The sequence below is a fragment of the Nycticebus coucang genome, chromosome 22 (assembly GCF_027406575.1).
Source record: "Nycticebus coucang isolate mNycCou1 chromosome 22, mNycCou1.pri, whole genome shotgun sequence".
Classification (NCBI taxonomy): domain Eukaryota; kingdom Metazoa; phylum Chordata; class Mammalia; order Primates; family Lorisidae; genus Nycticebus; species Nycticebus coucang.
The window spans coordinates 59,703,945-59,723,534 of NC_069801.1; the positions used below are offsets into that span (position 1 = coordinate 59,703,945).

A 19,590-nucleotide genomic window follows, 5' to 3' on the forward strand; every position below is an offset into this window, starting at 1 on the left:
GCTAGCACATGTGGGCAAAGCGTTGGCATAAGAAATCTGATCAAATCAATCTATTAGTGTCTTTAACTAACTAAAACATTACCTACCTCCCAGCCAGTACTCTGTATAATAAAAAGTAAAAAAAGTCATAAAAAAAACTGTTTAAAAAGAACAAAAAAGGCCAAAGGAAGTTCAGTAATATAAGGCATTATATACCATAATTTCTTCTCCATGAACAGAAGACAAATGGATATTTTAAACAGCATGTTCTTTTACTTAAGACCTAAAATAATTTTACAAATTGCTTGTTCAAAACCCAGCACCTAAAATTTTGCCTTTTAAAAACATTAATGAGTGAAAGTACAAATTGTAGGGAAAGAGAGTCAGCTGCTTGTTCCCATTCATGTGTTTAAATGAGATCTCTAAAGTGAACTTCACTTCACTGAAGTGTCCAGAATAAACTGGAGTATGAATTGCAATTTTGCTCAGAGGCAACTGACACGAACCATGATCTTGGAAACACCAGCTCTAGATGTGCCAGAACTGACATGTACAATTTGCAACTTACGGCTCTAGAGCTGAGATGAGGTTTCTTTGATAGTATACGTACAACAGATTACAAAGAGACCCACCTGTTACGATCATGAAACCTAATTAATCTTTTGTGGCTTCAACATTTTAACAGATGACACTAAACTCCTGATTCAATAGAATAGAAGCCCTATTTGGAGACCGTTAAAAGCTTCTGAGGTTACATCAATTCACCTAGAACAGTTTAACCCATGACAAGCAAGATGTCAAGCTGATAGACAGTAAAGTGGGCCTAGTATTGCGTATAAAGTGGATACTCAACCCCACCTCCCTCTGAGACAATGGTGGCAGCAGGGGACAGGAGGGCACCATCAGAAGGGGCCAGGAAAGAGGAGGAGGAGGCCCAGTAGGGTGCTTCTGAGTATTTCTTTCTTTCTTTTTTTTGTTTAGAGACAGAGTCTCACTTTATTGCCCTTGGTAGAGTGCCGTGGCATCATAGCTCACAGCAACCTCCAGCTCTTGAGCTTAGGTGATTCTCTTGCCTCAGCCTCCTGAGTAGCTGGGACTAGAGGCGCCCATCACAAGGCCTGGCTATTTTTTTGTTGCAGTTTGGCCGGGGCTGGGTTTGAACCCACCACCTCGGTATATGGAGCCAACACCCTACTCACTGAGCCCCAGGCGCTGCCCTGCTTCAGAGTATTTCAGTGAGCCAAGTGCTAGCAGTCTACCTCTCTTTAAACCAAGTTTAATCAGATTTTAATTTGGGTGATAATATGTGGATTCCAAAATGAACTATAAAGAATAAGTACTGAAATCATACTATTATAATTCAACATATATAAGAAATCATTTTACTCATTATCGTCACTAAATGCTATTTTCATACTGGAAATACCGTATATCAAAGAATGACTGAAGGCAAACATCTAGGAAAAACGTTCAGCTATAGTCATTAAAAATATTAATTTTTTAAAGTTTCACATCGTTTAGTAAAACAACCCTTTTTTTGGCAGCAAAGGAATAAATATCCACCTTAAAAATCAGATTCATAATTATACCTACATGTGAAACAGAAAAAACATAAGTTAAAAAATTGGCTAACTAGTAACAATTCAAAAAAGTGAAAGAAAAAAAGCTATGAGGAAAGTTGATAATCATTTACTTCAAGTGGGCTTATTTTTTTTGCAGTTTTTGGCCAGGGCCAGGTTTGAACCTGCTACCTCCAGTATATGGGGCCGGCGCCCTACTCCTCTGAGCCATAGGCGCTGCCCCAAGTGGGCTCATTTTTTGTTAACGAGCCTTGCTTTGGCCATGAACTACCATTTTGACTATTCATTTGTAACCTGATTAAAATGGTCACTTCATAGGATCTAGTCTGACATAGTACAAAACAACGATAATGCTTTTAGACAGTTTTCTCTGTTTATACTGAAGCTAGAAATTGGAATCATTACCTGATGAACAATTTTGCCGAAGGCTTCTTGAAGTTTTCCATGAATTGTGGAGAGTTTCTTTGCATCCCGATTAGCTTCATGAATAGGAATGAGGACTTTGTAAACCTCATTTACTGCTTCGTACATGCCAGCCTATAAGAACAATGTTTGTTAAGATATTGGTTTCTCTTACGTGGATAAGAAAGTAAAATAATTACATGTATAAATGTATAATATTTCCATTGTGACAATAACACTGTACCTTCTTCAATAGGACAAAAAACAAACTACTAATTTTTTTTTTAACTGTATTAAAGGTTAATAAAAGAAGTTTTCACAATGTAGCATCTCTGGGTAAATGTAGATGTATATATGTCTGTGTTTGTGCATATTAATTAAATAAATGCGTATTTACATTTCTATATAATTTGAACTGGGTATTCTGCTCCTACCTACTGAATAAGCACTTCACTAAGGCAAACAAATGTGTGTGTGGCTACTTATTTACGCATATGAACTTCTGCAGAAGCTAATTCTGAGCAAAGGAATAAAAGAGATTCCATATTACACTGGTCACTGATACCCAGTTATCTTATAATTAGATAAGCTGTGGTCTCCTGGGAAACTAAAATCATTTACTTTCCAAAATATAAAGTCAGCACAGGCAATCTCCTTGGAAAAATCACTGATCTTTAAGAGAAGCCTCTGAGCCACCACATTTTCTTCCCCTGGGGGCGCACTGGTCAGTGGTAGGCCAGTGGTCCTTAGGGTGTAATCAGACAGGACAAGGCACGTTTGTCCTGTTCTTCTATCTTTTATCCTTAATAATGGATTGGTGTAGTGAGAGAAGAGATAAATGTTTTTCCAAAGCCACTGAGTTTTCACTGCTTCATAGATCAGCAAACATATTTTTCCCAAGGAAAAACATACACTTAAGCAATAATGTAGCTATAACAGTGAAATATGTTCAGTGCCACTAAAATGCCTCAGTCATTATTTTAATTAGACTAACTGAAAAAGACTAACTGAAAAAGATTCAAATTCATACAACTGCAAACGATTTTCTGTAATATAGGCCACTGTTCCCCAACCTAAATGAACTACCAGGAACTATTAAAATTAAACACATATAAACAATATAGGGTTTGTGAGTTTGTGTTTATTAAAATATTCCATCAATAGCCAAAACCCTTTTTCTCCTGCTGGTTCACATTGGTCTAGGGGAGGAATTAGAATGGTCACAGTTCTCAAAGGCAAGGCATTTTAAAGAGAGCCAACACCTAATTTTTAAATCTGAAAACATATTGTTCTTTTTATTTTTTTAAAGGCTAGTTACGTGTAGCATTGGGAGTGGAGAATAAAAGATATTTGTTTTAAAATATTTGTTTAAATGAGCTGGTTCTACGTTCCAGTAATGATGACGATGGTGATAATGGCAAACCCACTAGCACTTCCTTAGAGCCAGACCTTGTGATAAGCACTTACGTCAATCCTAACAACACTCCCATGAGGTGGTGATTATTATTAGATATATTTAATGGATGAGAAAAATGAGGCACCAATAGGTTAGGTAATTTGTGTCTGAGGTAACAGAACTACTAAGTAGCAGAGCCAGCATCTGAATTTTGTTTTCTTTCTTTTCTTTTTGTTGACACACAGTCTTGCTTTGTTGCTCAGGCTGGAGTTCGGTGGCATCATCATAGGTCGCTCACTGTAACCTGGAGCCCCTGCAATCACTGACCCTGCTGCCTCATCCTCCTGAGTAGCTGGGACTCCGGACGTTTGCCACCATGCTGGGCTCATTTTTCTATTTTTGTAAAGACAGGGTCTTGCTCTTGCTCAGGCTTATCTCCAACCCCTAGCCTCAAATGATCCTCCCCTCTTGATTTCTCAAAGTGCTAGGATTACAGGTATGAGCCACTGTGCCCAGCCCTAAATCTCCCTCTTAACCAATATATTACAAAACTTGAGGTAAAGGCTGGGGAGGAAGCAACCAGTTAATTCCCAATATTAGTACAATGGGAAAGGAGGGCACCACGGCATATTACCGCCAGCTTTTCTCTTACGCCAGCATGGACCTTAGTACTTCTCAAAGGCTGGTGCTGGGAAACTACACACCTAGCAGAAAAATCAGAGAAAGCCGGTGACCAGGGTTCAGGGATTCAGCTATTTTTTCTTTCTCCAATAAACATTCCATCTGGGTTCTACCTGACTGCTTCAATTCTTTGCATATGGATGGTAGGGAACAATAACTGGGTTATAGAGCAGCAGGGCAGTCAGGCAAGGGATTCAGGATGTAGTTTATGAAGCTCCAAAAAGTAAGTTCCAGGCCTCCCATACCTACTTAATAAGGATCACTATGCAACTAACAGGTGAGTAGTCGCAGCTTTCCTGGACACCAGCGCAAGGTGCAACATACTGGAAAGAAAAGAGCCTCTCTTGGGCGGCGCCTGTGGCTCAAAGGGGTAGGGCGTTGGCCCCATATACCAGAGGTGGCGGGTTCAAACCCAGACCCGGCCAAAAACTGCAAAAAAGAAAGAAAAGAGCCACTCTTTTCTCCAATAGACAAGCTCTATTTACAAAGCCATGTTAATCTACCCGACCAAGAATTCAAATCACCAGAGACTCTGTTTTTTTTTAATTTAAAACTTTCGGAAAACGTGTGGTGGTGAAAGTTTGGTGAACCAACAAACATCTGCTGCAGATTACAGGCTGGTTCACAAACAAGCAAATGGAAAACACTTAGGGAAGTGACAGATTATTAAAAGAATGATGAATCAACCTAAGAATGGGGGAAGGGGGAGAGGGAGGGGAGGGAGGGGGAAGGTGGGCGGAGGGAGGGTGATTGGTGGGATTACACCTGCGGTGCATCTTACAAGGGTACACGTGAAACTTACTAAATGTAGAATATAAATGTCTTAACACAATAACTAAGAAAATGCCAGGAAGGCTATGTTCACCAGTGTGATGAAAAGGTGTCAAACGGTCTGTAAAACCAGTGTATGGTGCCCCATGATCGCATTCATGTACACGGCTATGATTTAATAATTTAAAAAAAAAAAAGAATGATGAATCCGGAAAGAAAATCTGTTCCTAGTTTTTAAGGAACTTAGAAAAAGAAACTACTTAGAAGTAAAGTAGAGTCATAAGGCAGACAGAATAAATATAAGGCAGGTCAGTGATAATTCAGAAGCTGTGGGGAAAGAACAACCAGGGGTCACCTACCATGGAGAAAGAGGCGGCCGCTTGCTCCAGTAACCCCACAAGTCCCGACTCAGTGAAGTACTTTCCAGAGCAGATACCTTCTTCATCTGGAGATACTACGTCGTCTGAGACCGCTGATTCTTCTAGAACATTAGATGAAATATTCTAGGGGAAAGAGCATCGAAAAGGCCGGTAAAGTGAATTAATTTCCTAGCATGAAGAACGTATACGAAGAAATAACTGAAGATGAAATGTTCGGCTTGGGTTTAAAAAAGGGAGAGTTGCTAGAAAGGTAAAAGATAAATCTCTAAACATCTGTATTTTAAAGATTACAATAAAATGAAAACACTATTGCTAGACAAATTTCCCTTAATAAAACGTTGTGAAAAGGAAAATTAAGAAAAACCACGGGCTAAAGAAAATAGTGACGTGACACAGGATATATAAGGAGACTGAAAACTGTCTGTGAGAGAAAGTAAAGTACAAAAAATGGTCTCTTGGCTTATCTAATATAAATTCGGTTAGTGAAAAAACTCAGATACAATAAAAGCCCTCTTATCCAATGAGGTTGGAATCAGCCATTATTTATAAAGAAGAAATGATACATACATACTTATTTAATTTTATAAATGTTTAACCTAAACGTTTATATTAGATGTACACTCATTTATCAACTTTTTTTTTTGATAGGGTCTCACCATGTTGCCCTTGGTAGAGTGCCGTGGTGTCACAGCTCACAGCAACCTCAAACTCTTGGGCTTAAACGATTCTCTTGCCTCAGTCTTCCAGTACCTGGGACTACAGGCACCTGCCACAATGCCAGTCTATTTTTTGGTTGTAGTTGTCATTGTTGTTTGGCAGGTCTGGTTCGGGTTCGAACCCGCCAGCCCCAGTATATGTGGCCAGCACCCTAGCCCTTTGAGCTACAGGCACTGAGCCCATTTATCAACTTTTCTGAAGTAGGTCTAAGGCAGTGGTTCCCAACCTTCCTAATGCCACAACCCTTTAATACAGTTCCTGTGGGTTGTGACCCACAGGTGGAGAACTGCTGGTCTTAAGGCCTTTTCTTTTTGTATGGGTCTCCAGATCAGAGTTCTATATAATCTCTTTTGAGAAAATACTCATAATACAACCTTCTTTTAAGACTTTCAGTTTTGGTTTCTTTAAAGTAGAATAAAAATTTGAACTTAAAAGATTATCAAATTACCCTAGAAGCTTAGGAGCTTTCCCCCCAATCATTTATTTGGTCCAAAATTAATTCAATAGCAATGGTTTTGCGACTCATCTTTATTAAGTCTTTGCAACTCATTCAGCTTAGTTTACAGAGAAACAATAATTTTCTTTCTATATTCTAATATCATTAGACGATGTAATATTTCTCATATCTCAATTCTCACAATAACAGGTTTGGGAGAAAACCAAAGCATAACTGACTCTTGGTAAGCAAAGATTCAGCTCCTGAGTCAGGGGTGAGCACCACTTTATCCTTTATCCAGGAAATGGAGAATGCTGGTCTACGTGGTGTGTTAGGTACAAGCCAAGTAAGAGTTTCTACTAAATTCTGATTCTCAGTATTTTGAGCACAATACATTTTCCCAGAGGCTAAAATCTATAACTGATTACAAAGCAGTAAAGACAAAAAGAATAAATACACAAAGCACTGAAAATTCAAAGATTAAGAAACTATGCAAAGAGAATTAATAAGAAAAATTCTTTAAAAATGTATTCATGACAATGACCGTGAAATGTTATTTCACCTTGTACGGCTTTGGCTTAAGTCATTAAGTTTTCCTTACAAACTGAAAGAATCTAAACCCTAGTGAGAAAAAGCTAACACCAGGAAAGGACAGGCCCTGACATGCGTCCTGCAGGTTCCTACCTGGAAGGTCACGCAGCCCACAGGCAGGTATTTCCGGTCCTCCAGCATGCTCAGGTACTCAGCCACGAGCGCTGCAGAGTGGACCAGGCACTGGGCGGCCTCAGCGTGGTTGCTCCTTTCCGAGTGTTTGCCGGCCATGTTCTGCAACCAGGTCAATCGCAGATCTGGAGAGGTCTGGTAACCTTTAGCAATTCTAATTAGGAAAGGGATTCTCAATTAGGGTAGGCTTCCCAAGTTGGGAGAGAGTTTAGATCACTTGCTCAGAGTTTCCTGGACAGGTTTCTGCCCACATCTATTAAGTTTTCAAGTGGTATGAAAATGTATGTCTTTACAGAAACAAAGGTGACCTGATGTGTTCTCCATTCCCTTAGTCGGGAGCAAAAACAGACATGTCATATTAAAATCTGGCAACTAAGGAAACAAGCAGTAAGGGAAAAAGTATGGGAATTTATGTGCTCATTATAGAAATACGGAGTTTTATACTCAAGGAAAAAACAAGACATTTAAAAGGTAGTTTTATTACATCATCTTTACTTAAAAGAGAACAGAATTTTTTTTTTATTTGTACCTTTAATGACCTCCAAAATTATAAAAAGGAAGGGTTATATGGAAAAGAAAAATTCTTAAGTTTTACTCTTGTATCAATTAAGGTACAAAAGGAGCCGCAGATTTTTCAAAACGTATCTCTATACATGTTGTTCTTCAATCATCCCGATATTAAAAGTTACATTTGGAATACAGGTCTTGGGGCCCGCATGGTGACTCACACTTATAATCCTAGCACTCTGGGAGGCCAAGGTGGGAGGCTCCCTTGAGCCCAGAAGTTTGAGACTAGCCTGACAAGGGTGGGTGCGGTGGATCCTGACAGGCCAAGGTGGGTGGATTGCTGGAGCTCAGGAGTTCGAGACCAACCTGAGCAAAAGCAAGATCCCCTCTCTTCTAAAAAATAGAAAAACGAGCCAGGCGTGGTGGGTGCCTGTGGTCCCAGCTACTCAGGAGGCTGAGGCAGGGGGGATGGCTTGAACCTGGGAGTCTGAGGTTGCTGTGAGCTGTGACACCATGGCGCTCTACCTAGCGTGTCTCAAAAAAAAAAAAAAATGTGCATTTTGGTTTTCAGTCTACCATTACAGAAATCACCTACATTTTTGCATGTTTAATTTTTTCAGCTCATGTTCTCCCTATTTTACAAGTTTGTAAAACGAATGCTACCTGTACATTAGATCAATCAGCATCTCGGGGTCTTCCTGGTGCTCCTTCATCTTTACAGTATCAGAAAGGATCATATGGAGATTGAAAACCAGATCTTGGACCTGCAGCAGAGAATTACATGAAAAACATTCTTGAACTGTCATTCCTTCACAATCACTAAATCAATTTGGGAGATGTTTCAGATAAACATCGGAAGATTTCAACAAATTATATAATATTGATGTAGTTCTACAGAGTGTGTGAGTGTGGCAAGTGAAGGGGGTAAACCTCAAATAAACTCAGCAGATGGTGCCTTTACTGTTCCTTTACCTGGAAACTAGTAGCACTATTAGCAGGAATAAAACACAGGGATATAGGAAATATAACAGAACTAAAGGAACTTGCCTATGTTTCTGATTTTACTGAAAGTTATTTGCCAACCCTAGTTTTTAAAAGCAAATTACTGTTTGTTAATAAGAGGGAATAATGTTTCATCATAAAACTTTGTCCACAGTGACACACTACACTTAGTCCACTGTCCTACTTGTGTTACCCATGTACAGAATTAAACATCAATGATGTTAACTATTCTAAAAAAGGAGGGTAGCTTAATAAAACACAAAGATTCAGTCCTATCCGTGGCAATGATATGTAGACTGAAAGAGACATAAAGGATCCTTCTGCAAAATCAACATTTGATTTGACAATCTGGAAAGTGCCCATTTAATAAGCCTATTCCGATTAATAATCTAGAAAGCAGCATTTCTGACCTGATCAGGAAATGTTGTCTCCCTCAATTCCAGATCTTCTTCAGCATATGTCAATATAGTCTTTAGAGAACGTCTCAAGAATTCTTCATTAAAATTTTGAGATGTGCCCACCAAGGAGGAGAGTGACATTGTCACCTGCATTTTAACTCTGGCAAAGTTCTGTAACAGAGAAATTGTCAGGTCATTATTTAACATAGGAAAGCTTAAAGGAGAAAGTTGGCTTTTTTTCCTTGCTAAAAGAGTATTTAGTGAGAAAATACCATTCTGAGCACATTTTTTTTTCAAAACTGTAACGAAATACTCATATTGAATTTTTATTTTAGAAAGAACATAAAACCTAGAATTTTACTGTGAATAACATGGCTCAAAAAATTCACGTGTTAGAACTGCATTAGACATTGTTAGAGCTGGGCGTAGTGCTCATGCCTATAATCCCAGAGACTTGGGAGGCTTAGGCGGCATGAATGTTTGAGGCCAGGTGTTCAAGACACACCTGGGCAACACAGGGAGACCTCAAATCTGGGAAAAAAAAAGAGGAAGAAGGAAAATTAGCCAGGTCTGGTGGCATGTGTCTATACTCAGGAGTCTGGGGAAGGAGGATCATGTGAGCCCAGGAGCTCTGGGCTGCAGTGAGATATGATTATGCCACTAACTACACTTCACAGTCCAGCCTGGGATACACAAAGTAAGAGATCTTGTAGCAAAAAAAGAAAAAAAGTTGGGGCCTAGGTCTTTACATTTATCTATTATGAGGTTTAGGAGGTCGGACAATTAAATTCATTAACTGGTCTTAGAAAAAGTGCTACACAGGTCAGCAATGAATGTCACTGTGGTGACCTCTGAGATGCTCCCCTGTGAAGTGAGGCACTGAAGCCAGAGCCTCGTCCACCCTTCAAAGTACTTTTCCTAGGAAGAGTTCGAGATTGTTAATGTTGGATCTTGTATAATGACAGCTCTGATGGCCATTTCAGAAACAGAGTTCCAAAACTGCTTTGAAGAGCAAACTAAGCGCTGGCCTATGTGCTGATTTTCCAAGGGGAGCGCTCTGATGGCAAGGGGAGCGCTCTGATGGGAAGGGGAGCACTCTGATGGCAAGGGGAGTGCTCTGATGGGAAGGGGAGCACTCTGATGGCAAGGGGAGCGCTCTGATGGGAAGGGGAGCGCTCTGATGGCAAGGGGAGCGCTCTGATGGCAAGGGGAGCGCTCTGATGGTGACCATAGTGACATTCAGCAGTGAGGTGTGTAGCACTTTTTCTAGGATGAGTTTGTGAACTTAACTGTCTAACTTCCATATGTTATTAGTAATATCTTTTTACAGATGAAGTTACAGACTTGGACTAACATCACAATTTTTTTTTTTTAATTGTTGGGGATTCATTGAGGGTATAAGAACCAGGTTACACTGATTGCATTTGTTAGGTAAAGTCCCTCTTACAATCATGTCTTGCCCCTAAAAGGTGTGGCACACACCAAGACACCCCCCCTTCCCTCTCTCTGCTCCTTTCCCCACCCCTCACTCCTTTTTATCTCTGCTCTCCACTCCCCCCCCCACCGTGTCATTAATTGTCCTCATATCAAGATTGAGTACATAGGATTCATGCTTCTCCACTCTTGTGATGCTTTACTAAGAATAATGTGTTCCACGTCCATCCAGGTTAATACAAAGGCTGTGAAGTCTCCGGTTTTTTTTTTAATGGCTGAATAGTATTCCATGGTGTTCATATACCACAGCTTGTTAATCCATTTCTGGGCTGGTGGGCATTTAGGCTGTTTCCACATTTTGGCGAACATCACAAAATTTTTAAATGGTAGTTGTAATATTTAAACTCTATTCCATTTTATTACAGCTGCACTATGAAGAAAGTAATTCAACATGTATTGTGGGTTTTAGAGTAATGCCGTTCAGAGTTGATAACTTAATTGCTTCCTTTTTTAGTGAAAATTCATTTCTGCTCCACCATTCCCCCCTACGAAACCCCTTTTAGTATTCTCCTTGACATCTTTGTATATTTAGATTTTCCGTGAAAATCTCCTGCCTCGTCTGCAGTGGCACCACTTTATCCTGGTTTTCCTACTATTTAGCTACTCATTTGCTATCTCCTTTATTCCGTGGTTGTCCCTCTTCGATACCAGTATTCTCAAAAATTCAGTCAAAAACCTTCTTCTCTCCCTTGTCCTCTGAAGAGCTGCACCATGCCGCTGCCTTCGGCTAGTGTACACGGCCCTCTGCTCATATTTCTTTCTAGAGCTCCAAACTATTTTGTGTTACTAGATAGCTCCCCCTGGATAGCTCATGAAGACCTCAAAGTCAACATGTCTAAAATACCTTCTCTTCCTATTGGTTATCTAAGTAGGTAGTGGTACTATTCTTGTAGTTACACAGGTAAAAAAATCTAGGGGTCCCCTCGCACTCATTCTGCCCTCTCATTATTCAACCCACACCACACCCTCATCTGCTCCACTCTGTCCTTTCTCCATTTCCCCACCCACTGCTTTGGTTTATGCCCTCAGCATGTCTTACCTGCGTGACTGTAATAACTTCCTAATCATCCCTTTTCTCTTATCTACCCCCACCCCCCCAAGCTGTCTTTTATGTAGCACCAGGGAAATTTTTAAAAAATGCAAATTTGAACATATCACTCCTTTCTTTAAAATACTCCAGTAGCTCTCCACAGCCTCAAGGATAAAATCCAAACATTCAACTCAGTAAATATGTGAAACTGCAGAGCAGGCACGGCAAGCCCAGCGACCAGCCAAGCCAGTGTCTGCCCTGGAGAGCTCAGTACAGGGTCCCTCATTTACAACGATATCCCCGTGACACATTCTCTGTCCCCATCGTGTCCATCAAGAAGGGCTGGACGCTGCTTCTTCTCTTCCTTCTCTTATGGCCAGGCCTTTCTGATCATACATTCACGTGTCCCATCGTCTTTACTGACAAAGCTCTGTCCACGTAGCCGTCTGACTGGAAAGGCCCAGCACCTCTGTCTTCTTTCCTGTGACTCGTCTATTTCAGGGTCTCCAGCGCTCATTCAGTGCTACTTACTGGCAGAAGTGTTTTACTCAATTTATAAAATTCTCACAAAAACACTAGAAATAGTTCCATCCACTATTAGATGAGTATTACTTGCTTGTTTCCTCTCCGAATAGATGCCGAGTTGCCCAATGCCTGGGTACGATAGTGCCCAGGACACAGTTCAGTCCTTTATTGTATTGTACAATGTGTAGCTCGCTGTTGAATACATAAACCACATCTACCACTGCAAGTTTAAAAATACCTGCTCTTTTTTAGAGGCCCTACCAGATACTAATCTTATATTATTAGCACTATTATTTTTAAGAGATGGATGGGGTTTGGTATGTTGCCCAGGCCAGATGTGAACTTCTGGGCTCAAACCTCAGCCTCCCGAGTAGCTAGGACTACAGGCATGTGTCACCATAGTCTGCTACTAAAGTTGTAAGTGGCCTATTCTATGAGGCTTTTCTAAAATACCAGAAAAATGTATCGAGAAAATTGAGTGTGGTCAAATTTTAGAAACTTTATTTCAAAAACTGAACGAGATCTGGCGGCGCCTGTGGCTCAGTGAGTAGGGCGCCGGCCCCATATGCCGAGGGTGGCGGGTTCAAACCCAGCCCCGGCCAAACTGCAACAAAAAAGAAAAATAGCCGGGCGTTGTGACGGCGCCTGTAGTCCCAGCTGCTCGGGAGGCTGAGGCAAGAGAATCGCGTAAGCCCAAGAGTTAGAGGTTGCTGTGAGCCGTGTGACGCCACCGCACTCTACCCAAGGGGGGTACAGTGAGACTCTGTCTCTACAAAAAAAAAAAAAAAAAAAAAACTGAACGAGATCAATAAAGTAACCGGATTCTTCTGTTCTGGACTAAGAAAGGGGGCTTGGCTTCCAGTAAAAACAAGACAGTCTGAGATAATAATAATAAAAATAAAAGATGAATAGGGAAAAAAAGCCACATATTCCGTCTTCACCAAGGGGAGAAGACACACGTTATGTATTTAAAACACGCGTAGGGACTGCCAACCCCAGGTCAGACAGGACGTAGCTCCAATATAAGGCAAAGAAAGAACAGCATATGGAGAGGAGTCCCAGGGCCCAGGCTTCAGCACTTACGGAAAAAAACAATTCCTTTGAATAAGAACCTCACTTTGAAATGATAACACTATTTGTCTTAAAATTAAATTGGGTTAAAAATCTGGTAAAATTGGACAGAGACGGATCAACCAGAAGAGGTTCAGGGAGTTAGACAAGCTGTATGTATAATAACAAAGTCTCAGCACAGACTGTCCTGGGGGCCTTCCCACAGACGATCCAACTTGCTCTACACTGAGTAGCAGAAAGGTAAGAAACTTAATGGAAAACTGTCATAGAACAGATAAAAATCCTAACAAAAAAAAATTTTTCTTTGAGACGGAGCCTCAAGCTGTCACCCTGGGTAGAGTGCCGTGGCATCACAGCTCACAGCAGCCTCCAACTCCTGAGCTCAACCGATTCTCCTGCCTCTGCCTCCCAAGTAGCTGGGATTACAGATGCCCGCCACAACGCCCGCTATTTTTTTGGTTGTAGCCGTCATTGTTGTTTGGTGGGCCGGGCTGGACTCAAACCTGCCAGCTCAGGTGTATGTGGCTGGTGCCTTTGCCACTTGAGCCCTGGGCGCCGAGTCGAAATATTTTAACTCAAATTATAAAAACTTAGGAAGACATTACCTTTAGTAAGAAAAATAAGGCAGAAATACAGAAACTCAACAAAAAAAAGAGCAAGAATCGGAAAGCAAACACACAAAATAGGAGATCACCTGTGACCTGGCACGAGAAATTTTTTACTTGAAAAAGAAATAGAAAAAAACCCAGAAATTAAGATGAAATTTTAAAAAAATGTTAAAAAGAAGAAAAGAATGTGATAGGTAAAATGTAAAGTAAAAAAGTTCCACATTTATGTAATGGTACCTTGCAAAGAAACCTCAAACACAGGAAAAGACGAATATTTAATTTTATACTCAAGAAAACGTTCTAAAATAAATGAACTGAAAGTATACATCATGTGTCTGAGAAAATTAACAAAAAATCAGTCAACACCAAGACATAGTCTAGGAAAGGTATTTAATTTTAAATATAAAGAGAGAATTCCATAAACAGCTGGCGGAAAAACATTATTTAAAAGAAAAAAAATCAGTCTATGTTCAGATATCTACAACTTATTTTTTTTTGAGCACAGGGTCTTGCTCTACTGCCCAGGACAGAGTACAGTGGTATGATCACAGCTCACTGTAGCCTTGAACTCCTGGGCTGCAGGGATCCTCCTGCCTCAGCCTCCAGAGTAGCTGGGACTACAGGTGCACGCCACCACACCCAGCTAAGTTTTTTAATTCTTTGTAAAGATGAGGTCTTCTCTGTTGCCCAGGCAGGTCTCAAACTCCTGGCCTCAAGCAATCCTCCCACCTTAGACTCTTGCAATGCTGGGACTACCTGTGTGAGCTGCTGCCACCAGCCCTACAACATTTAATGCCAGAAGACAACTGGATTCAATTATCCTTTTTTTTCTCTATTAAATGTTCTTTTTTTTTCATCTGAGATAGAGTCTCACTATGTCGCCCTGGTAGAGTGCCGTGGTGTCACAGCTCACAGCAACCTCAAACTCTTGGGCTTAAGCGATTCTCTTGCCTCAGCCTCCCAAGTAGCTGGGACCACAGGCGCCCGCCACAACGCCCGGCTTTTACATGAGCAAAAATAAATGAATTAAATATTTGGCTTGAAAAGTAAGAGAAACACAACACATGAATATAATACTATGATCTAATAAAAAAAAAGAAAAAAAATCGAACTCTCCAACTGCTGTGACATATAATCGTAAAATACCAAGCAAAGATATCTATATATTTTTTTTTTTGTAGAGACAGAGTCTCACTTTATCGCCCTCGGTAGAGTGCCGTGGCGTCACACAGCTCACAGCAACCTCCAACTCCTAGGCTTAGGCGATTCTCTTGCCTCAGCCTCCCGAGTAGCTGGAACTACAGGCGCCTGCCACAACGCCCGGCTATTTTTTGGTTGCAGCCAAGCAAAGATATTTAAGCCCTTTTCTTTCTTTAACTTAGGGATAATAATAAAACATAAAACTATTTAATGTACATTTTGATTCTAAGTATGTACTATTACATATATGTGGGTGTGTATATGTATGTGTATATGTATATAATTTTTTAATATATATATTTTTTAAGTATAGGAAGCACAATTGGTGACTTGGATTTTTTCATATTATCCACAGAATGAGAACTATCAAGATAGTCTAAGATTAGACTCAGAACATACGAAAAACTCCATGCACCCCCCCCAAACTATTTAATAACTATCTGTAGAAATTACATTTCTTATGAATCCAGTGGCTTTTCGTGGTAAAAGACTTACATTCCCAATCTCAAAGTTCTGTCTCATCAGCAGGTACAGGGAGGCACTGGCGTGGGAGCGGATGGTGCTGATGCTGCTGCTGCAGTGCCGGAGGAGCCTGAGGCACAGGTCTGCGCACTGCTCCGTCTCCTCCTCAAACAGGAGCTCCGGGAACTGCAAGGAAACAGATCAACACTGACTCAAAGACAAGTTAACATAATAGAACTGGAAGTCTGTAAAGTATAGCACAGAAATCAAAAGGACAATATTGGGGCGGCGCCTGTGGGTCAGTGAGTAGGGTGCTGGCTCCATATACCGCGGGTGGCGGGTTCAAACCCAGCCCCAGCCAAACTGCAACAAAAAAATAGCTGGGCGTTGTGGCAGGTGTCTGTAGTCCCAGATACTTGGGAGGCTGAGGCAAGAGAATCGCTTAAGCCCAGGAGTTGGAGGTTGCTGTGAGCTGTGATGCCACAGTACTCTACCCAGGGGGACAAAGTGAGATTCCGTCTCTACAAAAAAAAAGGACAATATTATAGCTAATGGTTAGTAGTATGGGTCACAGAGATAGCCTGACTGGGTTTGAATCCTGATTATGCCACTTACTCACCAGTAATGTGACCCTGGACAAATTTTCTCATCCATAAAATGGCCTAACTATATTATTGATGGGATTGCTTTGATCGAATAACGTGAATAAAACAATATAGTAAACCACATACATGAATCCTACGTTTTTATTATTATAAAATAGCGTATCAGGTATTTTCACTGTATAAGCTGCGTCTACATCTCTGCGTCTGTCTTTAGGATGACAGATGAAACAGCTCCTCTCAAAACTGAAGAATATACACACTTCCGGAGGCACAAACACAGGAAATAAATACCTGAAGCAGATGAACACACAGAAATACCTTCTTTTCTGTTCAACACAGAATAAATTGATTCTACTGGGTAGATTACTTATACATTGACTTCTTGATAAATTGAGTTAAAAAATACAGAAAAAAGTAAAAACAAGCAAAGTCCCATATTTAAGATGGGCTATTCATTTCAGGCCCTTCTCCACATCAAAATTATTATTTTTAAAGCCAGAAGCTGGTTAAAAGTGATTGAAATAAGAAATTCCAAAGACAGACAACAGTCGAGAGGCAAAAAAGAATTAAGGGTCTTAGGTTATTGCTAAAATTGTAACTCCACTGTATTAACCGATAAATGTGTCAAATAATCTTAGACAATATTAATAAAGACTGCAGAGCCTGAGGATGCTGCAGGTGCGGGATAACCCACCTTGGAGACCAGGGCTCTCTGTGTGGCAAAGCAGTGCTGTAGGTAGACGGCGCTCTGGTTGCAGGCCATGCTGTGCAGCAGCACTTTCAGCACCCCACCAAGGATGCTCTCTTTGGATTCTGTTACAGAAACTGTCTGAAATTTAAAAATAAATAAAATGGAGATGTATCTGTAATTTGGTTAGGGAGACAGAATATGCATAATCAAATGCACTTTTAATAGATAAGAATTTGACAATATAAGATCTAGGGGGCATTAAGAAAGAGCTGAGTAAAATTGAAAACATTTCCACTCAGATCAGGAACGAGGCAAGGATGCCCATTGTCTCCACTGCTAGTCAACATAGTAATGGAAGTCTTAGCCAACACAATCAGGCAAGAGAAGGCGATCAAGGGTATCCAAATAGGGTCAGAGGAGGTCAAACTTTCACTCTTCACTGATGGTATGATCCTATACCTGGAAAATCCCAGGGACTCAACTTCAAAACTCTTAGAAGTGATCAAGGAATATAGCAGCGTCTGAGGATACAAAATCAACACTTACAAGTCAGTAGCTTTTATATACGCCAACAATAGTCAAGCTGAAAAAACAATCAAGGACTCTATTCCTCTTACCAGAGTGCCAAAGAAGATGAAATATCTGGGAATTTACCTAACAAAGGACATGAAATGTCTCTATAAAGAGAACTATGAAACTCTGAGAAAAGAAATAGCTGAAGACGTTAACAAATGGAAAAACATACCATGCTCATGGCTGGGAAGAATCAACATTGTTAAAATGTCCATACTACCCAAAGCAATCTACAGATTTAATGCAATCCCTATTAAAACACCATCGTCATACTTTAAAGAACTTGACAAAATAGTACGTCGTTTTATATGGAATCAGAAAAAACCTTGAATAGCAAATACATTACTCAGAAATAAGAACAAATCAGGAGATTACCAGACTTCAGGCTATGCTATAAATCTATGGTGATGAGAACAGCATGGTACTGGCACGAAAACAGAGAGGTAGATTTATGGAACAGAATAGAGAACCAAGAGATGAACCCAGCTACTTATGATCATTTGATCTTTGACAAGTCTATCAAAAATATTCAGTGGGGGAAAGACTCCCTATTTAACAAATGGTGCTGGGTGAACTGGCTGGTGACCTGTGGAAGACTGAAACTGGACTCACACCCTCCGCCATTAACAAAAACTGATTCTCACTGGATAAAAGATTTAAACTTAAGACATGAAACTATAAAAGTACTAGGAGAATGCTGGGAAAACACTTAAAGAAATTTGCTGGCCTGGAGAATATTTTATGAGGAGGACCCCCCAGGCAAATGAAGCAATACATTACTGGGATCTGATCAAACTAAAAACCTTTTGCACGGCCAAGAGCACAGTAAGTAAAGTAAACAAACAACCTTCAGAATGGGAGAAGATTTTTGCAGGTTATGCTTCTGACAAAGGTCTGATAACTAGAATCTATAGAGAACTCAAACTAATCAATACGAAAAGAACAAATAACACCATTTCTATGTGGGCAAGAGACTTGAACAGGAACTTCTCTGATAAAGACAGGCGCATGGCCTACAAACACATGAAAAAATGCTCATCATCCTTAATCATCAGAGAAACGCAAATCAAAACCACTTTGAGATATCATCTAACTCCAGTAGGATTAGCCCACATCACAACATCCCAAAACTACAGATGTTGGCATGTATGCGGAGAGAAGGGAACGCTTCTACACTGCTGGTGGGAATGCAAGCTAATATGACCTTTTTGGAAAGAAGTTTGGAGAACACTCAAAGAATTAAAAGTAGACCTACCCTTCAATCCTGCAATTCCTCCTCTAGGTATATATCCAGATGATCAAAAATTATTTTACAACAAAGACATTTGCACCTGAATGTTTATTGCAGCTCAATTCATAATAGCCAAGACATAGAAACAGCCCAAGTGTCCAGTGACCCATGAATGGATTAACAAATTGTGGTATATGCACACCATGGAATACTATGCAGCCATAAAAAGGGCAGAGACTTCACATCTTTTATGTTTACCTGGATGGAGCTGGAACATATTCTTCTTAGTAAAGTATCGCAAGAACAGAAAGAAAAGTATCCAATGTACTCAATACTACTATGAAATCAATATATAACCACCCACATACTCATACTAATGGCAAAACATAACTATAGTCCAGAAAGTAGAAGGGAAGAGGAGAGAGAGGGGAGGGGAGGGGAGGGGAAAGGAGGGTATTTGTGGGGACCTCACCTACTGTGCATGATGCAATGGTACATTTCATAACGATTAAGACATGAGTATAATTGTGATGGATGTGTTACTTAGTTCAGCGTAAGCAATTCACATCGTATATCAAAGCAGTACCCTGAACCCCATAAATGCGTCAATGTACAAAGTTATGATTTAATAAAAAATAATTAAAAGAAAAAAAAAGAAAGAGCTGAGCTGGATTTGGATAAGAGAAGAAAAGAAGAGAAAAGAACAGATTGAATTTTAATGAGAAATAAAGAGGAGCAAGGACATAATGGCATGAAAGCATAAGGTATATTTTAGGAAAACTGATAAATAAATTTGGACTGACTTTAGCCCCATGTGGAAAACAAATGGAGGGATAAGGCTGAAAAACGAGCAATGCCTATGGCAGAGAAGGCTGGCTGCGCACAAATGACCATTCCTTCCTACCCCTTTTAACAACTGAAATCCTGGCTCGGAGCCCATAGCACAGTGGTTACAGCACCAGCCACATACACTGCAGCTGGAGGGTTTTAACCTGGCCTGGGCCTGCTAAACAACAATGACAACTGCAACAAAAAACAGCTGGGCGTTGTGGCGGGCTCCTGTAGTCCCAGCTACTCGGGAGGCTGAGGCAAGAGAATCGATTAAGCCCAAAAGTTTGAGGTTGCTAC

The 19,590-nt window shown here is 40.4% G+C and overlaps 1 protein-coding gene across 9 annotated transcripts in view; it reads right to left on the bottom strand.

Annotated features, from left to right (window-relative positions):
* The window catches only part of DOCK7 (dedicator of cytokinesis 7), a 243,075-nt gene that overhangs the window by 32,722 nt on the left and 190,763 nt on the right, over positions 1-19,590 (bottom strand). For 6 of the 9 annotated variants that reach the window (XM_053575171.1, XM_053575175.1, XM_053575173.1 and 3 more), the window contains 8 exons: positions 16,662-16,796; positions 15,396-15,548; positions 8,985-9,143; positions 8,236-8,336; positions 7,027-7,219; positions 5,169-5,312; positions 1,965-2,096; positions 87-101 (listed from right to left, as the gene is read on the bottom strand). In XM_053575171.1, coding sequence (XP_053431146.1) covers positions 87-101; positions 1,965-2,096; positions 5,169-5,312; positions 7,027-7,219; positions 8,236-8,336; positions 8,985-9,143; positions 15,396-15,548; positions 16,662-16,796 — 1,032 coding nt within the window. The remainder of the gene's footprint in view (positions 1-86; positions 102-1,964; positions 2,097-5,168; positions 5,313-7,026; positions 7,220-8,235; positions 8,337-8,984; positions 9,144-15,395; positions 15,549-16,661; positions 16,797-19,590) is intronic. The other 3 variants (XM_053575169.1, XM_053575176.1, XM_053575174.1) reach the window with 1 other exon arrangement.